A 9,724-nucleotide genomic window follows, 5' to 3' on the forward strand; every position below is an offset into this window, starting at 1 on the left:
GTAAATCGACAAATTCTATGAACCTGAAAGGTTTCACCAATACTTGCCTTCTAATCGCCATGAAAAAATCACAACCAGCTTGATTGATTAAATTATGTGCGTCCACGTGTGTTAGTCCAGATGTGGAAGAATTGTTTATTCTCACCACAACATCGCCTACCATTAAACCCGCGCTTTCAGCTAAACTGCCTTCTTGCACCTAAAATTTRGAAATATTTTATTTGAACGACGATGCAACAAAGCAGCAWGGAAGAGATTGAATAATTGGTRAAAATAAATAATCGATTGTCCAAGCAATTACAACTACCAATTATTTTTCACAGGACGCTTGTACCGGGTGGCCTTACAGGAAATTTGGAAATCTTYATTARGCGCATTAAGGYTTAAAAAATYATAAAAAACAAACTGCGCCAGCTAGACGGTTTCAATTTGCAATTTCAATTAAAGAAGCYTTTAAYGSTTTAGTGTATAAAGTTGCAGCAATTTTCACCACTTGYCTAATTTTTGACAAWTTTTCAAACTTTYATCTARTTATGTACCTATTTTCTATTAAGCGAGTTTGGTTTMAAAAAATTAATAAGTCACAACTTGCAGACGCTAGAAGGTTTACATYTGAGATTTGGGTTAAAAAGGAGTTAGTGCTAACGTGTGGAAAGTTGWAGATATTTTCAAGTTTTGGTTGACTTTTGAGAATTTTTCAAACTTCCATCTAAAAMCTATATTTTCGATRATGCGCGTTAGGATTTAAAAATTYRCAGGTCGCAAAGTGCAGCAGCTTGAAGGTTTAAATTTGCCTTTTTGGTTAACGAGGCCGTAGTGCTTTAGTGTGAAAAGTTGCAGAAAATTTCGGTATTTGACTAATTTTTGACAAATTTTCAAACTTGGATCTAGTTATGTTTTTTAGATTAACCGCGTTTGATTTTAAAAATTCATATCTCGCAAAGTACATCAGCTAGAAAATTTAGATTTGCGTTTTTGGATTGAAAAAGGCTTAGGTCTAAAGTGTGGAAAGTTGTAGATAGTTTGAAGTTTTGGTTGATTTTTTAGAGTTTTTCAAACTTCCATCTAAAAACTATATTTTCGATAATGCGCGTTTGGTTTGAAAAATTCACAGCTCGCAAAGTCCAGCAGATAAAAGGTTTAAATTTGCAATTTTGGTTAGAGAAGTTGCTGTGCTTTAGTGTGTAAAGTTGCAGAAATTTTTAGTACTTCGGTAATTTTTGACAATTTTTCAAACGTTCATCTAGTTGTGTTTTTCCGATTAAGTGCGTTTGGTATTAAAAATTCATAAGTCGCAAAGTGCAGCAGCTAAAAGGTTTAAACTTGCGATTTGGGTTATCAAAGGCGTAGTGCTAAAGTGTGGAAAGTTGGAGATATTTTCAAGTTTTGGTTGATTTTTTAGAGCTTTTCAAACTTCCACCTAAAAACTATATATATTTTAAAAATTCACAGGACACAAAGTGCAGCAGGTTGAAGGTCTAAATTTGCGATTTGGATCAACAAAAAACTTGGTGTTAAAGTGTGGTAAGCTGTGGATTATTTGAAGTTTTGGTTCATTTTTGATAAATGCGACTTTGGTTTAAAAAAATGTATAAATGGCAAAATCTGACAGCCAGTAGCTTGAATTCTGCAATTTTGGTTAAATAAATTGTAGGAATTGTGGATTATGAAGTTGCAGATATTTCCAGATTTTGGCTGATTTTTGAGAATTTCCCAAAACTTCATGTAGAAGCTGCAGTTTTCATTGTGCTCGCAACTCTTTAAAAGATTCCAGGTCGCAAACTACAACAGATGAAATATTGAAATTTGTAATTTGGCTGGAGGAACACTTAGAGCGTAAATGTGCCAAGTTGCAGATATTTCTCAATTTTAGTTAATTTTTGAGAATTCAATTTATCTGGAAAACCGTGAGAAATTATACTGTGACAGCCTGTGCCTCGAGAACTATTTATGAGCAAAACTTTTGCTTAAAAAATACCAGTTAATTTTGTCACATTTATTCAAGACCACCCTGTATAATCTGCATCTATTCGAGTGCCCGTAAATACGTCTTTCGTATCATATTGGCCGCGGAAATCCACGGCCGTTGCATCAACAGCCACATAGTAGGCCCAAACCGTTAAATTGTGTGGCAAACGGCAGGCCTATATGCAACATTTCGTCGGTTATACGCCAATATGCTCACCGGAAACTTTCGCTTTATGTGCAATATATGAAAATTTTTCTATTTTTTTTTTAACAAATTGAATTAGTTAAGTCTTTCGAAGCCAAAGTTTGACCAATTGGTGCTCTCAGACGTATTAGTCTGACTTTTGGTCTCGACGTTTCGCTGGCCGCGTGGCTAAAATCTTCAGAGTTGTGTCCCACGAAACAAAAAATTCCTATGGACGACGGCCTAATAACTCGGAAATCACGGACTGTTCAAAGAGCCGATTTGCTTTGCATAACAGAATTGGTATCATCAAAGCAATCCGCGTTTTTGCAACTAGTATTTTTTTCTAAAAAGCTACAAAGCAAGGAAATTGAAATAATTTAAAAAGTTCAAAGAAACGTACCTTGACAACGACCAATGGTTCATTAAAATCAGCACCTCCCACCAATCGAAACCCCCAATGAAGACCACAGTCCGGTTTGGTGAATTTTAGCTCAATTGCCATCAGTCGGTTTTGGAGTTTTTTCCCCTCACTTTCACTATTTGAGCACGATGCGATTTGCCACTAAAATAAATCGGAAACGGCATTGTGAACGACTGACACACATTCGTAATCACGCAAATGTTAAATGTCGTTTAATTTTAGTCAATTTATTTACGGGACCCACAAGACTCAATTTAAAGAGACTGATTGATAGATTGAATTACAGATTAAAACATCATGTGGATTTTTTCCATTTGTAACTTCATGTTCAATGATCGTTGTGTCATCTGCTAAAGTAGGCTCATTTAACAGGTGGATGGCAAATTAAAACTGCTGATTTAGTTCAGTTTGCCATCGCAACACTTTATTTATGATTCGCAAATAAAATAATTTAAATAAATAATAATAATGCCTCCTTTCTTCCAACCGAAGAAAATCACTATCCAGACAAATAAATTAAGGACTTAATATAGATCTTTATTCTTCAGTAGTAGCTGCCGGCTGTTCGACTGGAGTTTCTTCATCTGCTCCCACTTTAGGAGGAACTGGCGTGGACGACGATTCGCCTTCAGCTGGATTCTTGCTTACCTCACTGGTACTTGCTGAAAAACGCCACGATAACAAAAAAAACTGGAAAAACGCCTCAAATACCTGGCAAAATTCCCTGTAGAGGACTGCCGGCTACCACTTGTCCTGCAGCCTGCTGCACCTGGTTTCCAAAGCTCTGCACCTGCTCAATAATCGGGTTACTGCCGGTGCTGGCAGCACTCTGATTGGATGGCGGCCTGAACTGATTCTGGATATTCTGGAAGGCGCTGCCGATATTCTGTCCTAAGCTCTGGATGAAATTGGGGTTTGAAGCTTGACTAGTTGTTTCGTCTTCTGAACCTACAACTCGTTAGGTTGAGCTGGATCAAGTCATCAAAGTGTGAACTAACCTGAAGGTTTGCTTGGTCCTCCTTGGACGAACTGACTGAACGCCGTTCCTGCAAAAAACACTTATTTATAACACAGACAAATTCTTTGAGTTTTCTTCAAGTTCCTACCAAGATTTCCAAACGATTGGAACACCTGCTGGATGGGGTTCGGTCCTTGGGAGGTTTCTTCATCCCCTTGCGCTGCTGGCGGTTTTTGGGACGAAGTCGGCCGGAAATTGTCCACCACATTGTTGATCTGGCTGATCGCTCCTGCAAAGAATCCCTGCTGTCCACCCGAAGGATTTCCAGTGTCAGCTGCAATATTTATTAGGTTTTACCTCGAACTCAATGTGAAGAGCGCGTGTTACCCTGAGTGGTGTTTCCACCGGTTAATTGAGCAATTCCCTGCTGAGGAACCTGGAAGATCTGCTGCACGCCATTGACAAAAGAGCCGATAATCCCGGATTGGGTTCCACCATTATCACCCAGTTCTGTGACGTTTCCAGGTTTTTGCGAAGATGATTGAGGGACGTTTTGCAAGGTACCTACAATACTCTGGACACCTGGAATGTTGTGAAACGTTTGAAAGTGCTTCTTCTCAATTAAAATAAGGCAAACATTTATTTTCATTCGTTCTTCTTTGGGTCAATAAGGAAGAAATCGTCGATTTAAAATACAAAAAGCGCTTGAAATGTTCGGAAAATATCGATTATTTCGGAACTAAAACTTTGAGCGTGTTTTTAAACGAATTCGTTGCAGTTATCGCTTAGGAGAGATGAAAATTATGTCGAAATTATGCAATTTATGTTTTCCCAAAAAAATCGGTCGTTAAAAATAAAAAATGTACATGTTTTTTTACGCTGAAGCGATTGATTTCGACGTAAAAAGCTGGCAAATATGCATTTGCAAACTGTTTGGGTCGATAATACGGACGAAATCGTCAGTGAAATGATTCGATTTTCAGCATTTATCATTTTTTTGTTAAAAGTTTGTTTTAGGTTGATTTAGACTCCTTAAAAGCCAAACGTCTGAAGAAAAACCGGATTCTTTATACGAACACAAGTGCGTTGAAACACAAACTGAACTGGAAAAGCACGTTTTCAAAGCCCATCACTCGAATGAAGAACCCGAAATCGCTCCAAATAAACATACAGAAAACTTGTGGAAAACTTACCGTTAGTAAAGTAGCCAATAAAGCCCTGAATTGGGTTGGGTTGCTGGGCGATTCCCTCATCCCCACTGGTACCATTGGGTTTATTCTGGTTCTGGAACTGTTGGAGGAAATTGTTGGCCGCTTCCTGGAACCCGCTGCTGATGCTCTGGATGAAGTTCTGCTCCTGCCGCGTGTCCAGCCTGCCCTTTTGCTCCTCCAAGTACTTCTTCACGTCCGTTTCGAATTTGTTCCACAACTCCTTCGAAGGTCCGACCTCAAAGTCGCGTGGCATGAAGTTGCTTCTCAAGTTGTGCAAACCGCTTTCGATGATGGTTTGCATGCGGGCGACTAGAAGGTGTTTGCTTGGAGGCTCGCTCAGGCTGTTTGCCCGGAAAGGACCGTTTCGGAGCTCGCCAAGTCGGAGTAAGTCGTTACTGTCCTCATCGTCTTGTATGGAGTGGTGGATCGGGATGTGCTTGGAGGCCTGCAGGAGTTCTTCCGGGGACAGTTGCACTTTTTCATCCAGATTTTTTATTGAGTTTGAGTGGTCGACGTTCGAGCTCAGATCCTCCTCAGCCACACTCAATTTCTCCAAGCGCAGCTTATTCTCGCTCAGCTGCTCGCCGCTCAGTTGGACCTTTTCTCCCAAATTTCCAGCAAAATCATGCTCCAGCCGCTCATACCTGACTTCCACTGGAATGTTTTTGCCAAGTACGCTAACAATCACTAGAGCCAAAACTGTACATTTTCGTAGCATGGTGAAAAGAACTGTACTGAAGTTGATGAACTCTTGCCGGCCGATTTTATAGGAGACTTCTTCTGTTTATGGTTCTTCGCTCGATGTCCAAGCAAGACCAGGTTACAGAGGCGGATTTCAGAGAAATTGGCGTTCGCTTCATTTTTACTGGGTCACAGAAACGAGCACATGTTTAAACGCCTTGTTATGTGCGTCATTAAAAATCGATTGCTTGGAATTCATCTTCAATATTGACCCAGTTATATCTAAATTTTAACCGGGTTCAGTGAAGAAACCATTAAGCGAAAGTTGATGAATTGAAAAAAGTGCCGTGTTTTGAAAGAAATGGAAATCTCAGTGGTTCAGAGAAAAAATGGCATTTTTCAATAGGAGCCAAAAATCCCGCTTGCACTTTTTGCGTGTTTTCAGTGGCATCCTACAATCTTTGAATCAACTAGTACACCTGGCGCAAAGAGTTTTAGTCGCACTTTTGTGTCACGTGATAAGCGGGGCGCCAATGGCTGCTCAGATACAGGCGCCGTTTGGGTAGGAGCAAAAATATTTCCACCAAGGGTTATTAATTATTCATGGTTTGCGTTAAAGTTGAAATTGTATGTTGTGATTTTTTTTAGAAAATTTGGACTCAACATTCCAGTCACTAAAATCCGTTCCTGTGGTAAATTAGCCGGGTCCATCCTATCAAGAAGCTGAAAACATATTCATACATTTCTTGTGTAAAGAACTAACTGCAATCGAAGAGGTCAAGGGCACTTAACGGTTACTTCTTGTGGTTAACGAGTTGCCACATTCAGGTTGTCGATTAATGGATTTTAACTTTTCAAGTGGCATCTTCATAACTTCCTCGATTGATTTTAAACATCTTCGTTGTGCGATTTAAGGCCAATTTACATCGGAAAAAATTGCGAAATACACACAAATTTAAGTTTATTTATTCATTGCTTCGATTTTAATCTATATCTATCGTTTCTCCAATGCAATCTTCACTCCGTTTTTGGAAATTAAAATCGTTTCGGCGGCCAGCTGGATTTTGTGCTCGGGCTTTGCTGGCGCCAGCTTGAACTTGCGGACGATTTTGGATAAAGTTGCCAACATTTCGAGTACTGCGAATTTTTGACCTAAAACACCAAGAGCTTAATAGAAATTTGCTTAAAACAAGAAAATTTCCAGATATCCGCAGATAACAAGAACTTGCCTATACAGTTTCTAGGGCCAGCACTGAACGGTGTGTAGGCATAGGGCAGTTTTCCACTCCAGTTTTCGAACCTTTCGGGGATGAATTTCTCGGGCTCCGGAAAATATTTGGGGCTCCGATGGCAACCATACGGAAATAGCCCCACTGTCAGCCCCTTGGGGTAGAGGATTCCTTCTAAAAATTAAGCTAAAAATCKTAGCTTGTGGGGCATCGGGTACACTTACTAAACTCTACATCGTGTGCCAGTTTCCTCCCATAAAAGGGCACTGATGGAAACAAGCGAAGGGTTTCYTTAATCACCAGGTCCAGATACTTCATTTTCATCAGTTGCTTGTGTGAGGGTCGCACATTTTTCCAGYCCGAAGGAAAAATTTTGGTTTGCTCTTTGAAAAGTTTGTCCTTAAATTGGTCTKGATTTTAGTATACAGGGTGATTGGAGAGTTCAGGAGGTGGTTGCTGGCATTCTTTTAAGARCAGAAGATTTAAAAAATCAATGGTTCTCAGGGCATTGTGACAAAAATACTGGGTGGTAAGGTTTCATTTAAAAAGCCAGAAATGTATTTATACATATATCCGCAACCTGTGGAGAGATTTTAATGATAATTTGCAGATGTTAATAGCTATTTAGAGCCAAATTTCCACTGAAATTAAAAATTTTTTCGGTGCGCCAGCGGCGCGCGCTTACTCACATGTTCTTCCAAACTTTTGAATAAAAATTGTACCCGATTGATTTTTCAAAAAACTACTTATTTGGTTTTATTGTCTGTTCAATTGCAAATGAAACAGGTCTCTTAAGTTTTCATTGCACTACGCATCATTTTAGAGTAAGAGAGTGTATTAGTATGTATGTAATGTAAGATGTGCATTAATACGATTTTTATTTTTTCACTCGAAAATCATGCGTTCTACGAAAAAACTCAAGTGAGTTTTTTGGTTTGGAATTGAACCAGCAATGCAACAAAATAACGAATATTTTGACAAATCAGTGGAGCACTAGTTTTGTCTGCACTAATGTCGGTAGGCGCCACTAGGGGACCGAAAAAAAGTTTCATTCAATAGAAACATTATTGTTCAATAGCTGGCGTTGTCTAAACAATTGCACTAAAATATTCCAAGAAGTTTCAGATAAATTCATGGTTTTTTAGGTTTTCTAATAAAATTTCAGCACCCGCTATTTTAGAAACTATGCACTTAAAAACCCTCAATTATTAGAACTTCTCATCATTCTTTTCGGCCTCTCAGAGTTTATCACAGTGCTTTTGAATCATCCTGTATAAAGGGGATGAAAGGGTCGACTTACCTGCACTTCTGGGTGAGTGGCAATCAAAAATAGGGCGAAGCAGAGTGCTGAAGAAGTTGTATCGTGGCCCTGGGAAAAAAATCTTACTCAGCACACAAGCAGAGGATTAATCGGCTTCAGTTACCTCGAACATGAAAGTGTTCACTTCGTCCCTCAGCTCCTTCCTGGAGAAAGGTTTTCCGTCAATTCTGGCCTCCAGAAGCATATCCAGGAAAGCCAGGCGTTTTTAGCACCAAATTCATCAGCTTGGGAGCCTTTTTCGGCTTTCTGGCTATATTCTTCGATCCGCTTGGATATGACTGCTTCCACGTGCTTATGGATGCTCTTTTGATACAACAATGCAATTAGTGGGAATCAAGGCTTCACGCCAAGACAAATCCACGCACCTTAAGAGCCGTTTTCTCCCTATAGTAAGTCCAAGTTAGCTTGTAGAGGCGCGGACTGATAAACGAAAAAACGCGATCAACCACAATATTGCACATTTCCTTGATGCTCTTCACGTATTCCGAATTGCCCGCTTCAAGCGCTTGAATCTTCACCCCCATTGCAGCCTCTGGAACCTAAAAGTCGTGAGATCTCGTCATGATTTACGCGTGTTGGAGTGGACTGACCACAAATTACATCCAGGGCGTATAAAGAGATCAATTGGGATATTTCAACACTGTCTTTTCCAGCTTCAGATTCCAGCTTTTTCACTAAATTGTCGCCCACGCTGTCGAAAACGTCGATAAATTGTAGCAGAATGGAGAAATGGAAGGAGTGCGTTATCACTTTTCGGTGATTTCTCCATGTGGAACCTGCACATAAACACAAAACGTTGAACTTTTGATGCGCAAAGCAAAATTTGCATGTTTTAGTCCGGCCCTAAAGCAGACTTACCAGAGCTTGTGAGAAGACCCTGTCCAAACCATCCATGGAAAAATTGATACTGGTCGGATTTTTCGATGTGAACTGATGATGAGTACAAAAACTCATTAAATTCATAATCAATAGACAGCAAAATCCAGCTGAACGATCCATCATGAAAAAGAATGGTGTCCCCATAGGTTTTCAAATACCCCATTAGATTATCGAGGAAAACTGCAATAGAAATTTCAGGCGTTCGCCTTACTAGTGAATCATTGGCCTTACCAATGGATCCTGGCAGGAAATCCAGCAAATTACCAAAAATCAAAAACGGTCTTTTTCCCGGCACATTTCGCAAGTATTTTGATTGGCTTTTTACTCGGCAAAAAGCGATTTGAATGAAAATGTAGGCGACGATCGGTAACAGTAGAACAATCCACATTTCGATCGATTAATGCGTGCAACTGGAAAATTCACTGAAATATTGCAAATCGACTGCTTGCTGTCCAAATTTATTATTCGCTGGAAAGTTTTTATGCAGCCCTGAATGTGATTAGTTGGGTCTGAGGTTCACTTAGGACGCAGTTAAGTTAATACAGTTTTAATGAGGAATAATCATGTTTTTATAAACATTAATATATCAATTATGCTAATACCACCTTCAGTTGACTGTCTAGTTTCTTTTTGTAAATGCGATTTTAATTACCGAATAATCTGCCAGAGCACCTACTTAATCGACTAATGTATTGAATATTTTTGTCACACAAGCTGAAATGCATGTTGAAGCAGCTAGTTGCTCATTTTTCCTCCGAGAAATAAGCAAAAACGGGACAGAAAACATGAAATTTTGGCATAATCTTGCACCTAAGTGTCTGATATTCACATTTTGCTTTCTGTGTCAAAACTACTCAAATTTCCTCACT

The 9,724-nt window shown here is 39.4% G+C and overlaps 3 protein-coding genes across 5 annotated transcripts in view; all 3 read right to left on the reverse strand.

Annotated features, from left to right (window-relative positions):
- LOC109538707 overlaps positions 1-2,698 on the reverse strand; it is a 7,011-nt gene extending 4,313 nt beyond the window's left edge. For 2 of the 3 annotated variants that reach the window (XM_019906076.2, XM_019906075.2), the window contains exons 1-2: positions 2,556-2,698; positions 48-199 (exon numbers count right to left, since the gene is read on the reverse strand). In XM_019906076.2, coding sequence (XP_019761635.2) covers positions 48-199; positions 2,556-2,657 — 254 coding nt within the window. In that variant the 5' untranslated portion in view covers positions 2,658-2,698. The remainder of the gene's footprint in view (positions 1-47; positions 200-2,555) is intronic. The other variant, XM_048664919.1, reaches the window with a different exon arrangement.
- A 275-nt stretch (positions 2,699-2,973) lies between these two features.
- Positions 2,974-5,561, reverse strand: LOC109538712. The gene is made up of 6 exons (XM_019906082.2): positions 4,728-5,561; positions 3,922-4,116; positions 3,683-3,868; positions 3,575-3,622; positions 3,288-3,524; positions 2,974-3,238 (listed from the first exon to the last, which is right to left on the reverse strand). The coding sequence occupies exons 1-6, from the start codon at positions 5,461-5,463 to the stop codon at positions 3,114-3,116; spliced, it is 1,527 nt and encodes a 508-aa protein (XP_019761641.2). The 5' UTR covers positions 5,464-5,561; the 3' UTR covers positions 2,974-3,113.
- An 809-nt stretch (positions 5,562-6,370) lies between these two features.
- On the reverse strand, positions 6,371-9,602 carry LOC109538693 (cytochrome P450 4C1). Its single transcript, XM_048664756.1, is given in 10 exon segments — positions 6,371-6,578; positions 6,656-6,829; positions 6,880-7,054; positions 7,956-8,024; positions 8,080-8,180; positions 8,183-8,279; positions 8,342-8,508; positions 8,567-8,752; positions 8,835-9,035; positions 9,087-9,602. Coding segments are annotated over 10 exon segments (1,485 nt in total). The 5' UTR covers positions 9,244-9,602; the 3' UTR covers positions 6,371-6,420.
- Between the last annotated feature and the right edge of the window lie 122 nt (positions 9,603-9,724).

Source organism: Dendroctonus ponderosae, unplaced genomic scaffold, assembly GCF_020466585.1.
Source record: "Dendroctonus ponderosae isolate FM_Combo_2020 unplaced genomic scaffold, Dpon_F_20191213v2 Dpon_F_20191213_3, whole genome shotgun sequence".
NCBI classification, from domain to species: Eukaryota; Metazoa; Arthropoda; class Insecta; order Coleoptera; family Curculionidae; genus Dendroctonus; species Dendroctonus ponderosae.

What these genes read in the sequence shown, in the direction of transcription:
- LOC109538712 (XM_019906082.2), bottom strand. Translation starts at nt 5,463, where the DNA reads ATGCTACGAAAATGTACAGTTTTGGCTCTAGTGATTGTTAGCGTACTT. An exon ending in CGGTGGAAACACCACTCAGG is followed by an intron (nt 3,869 to 3,921) that starts GTAACACGCGCT and finishes TAAATATTGCAG; the next exon opens with CTGACACTGGAAATCCTTCG. An exon ending in TCTACAGGGAATTTTGCCAG is followed by an intron (nt 3,239 to 3,287) that starts GTATTTGAGGCG and finishes GGCGTTTTTCAG; the next exon opens with CAAGTACCAGTGAGGTAAGC.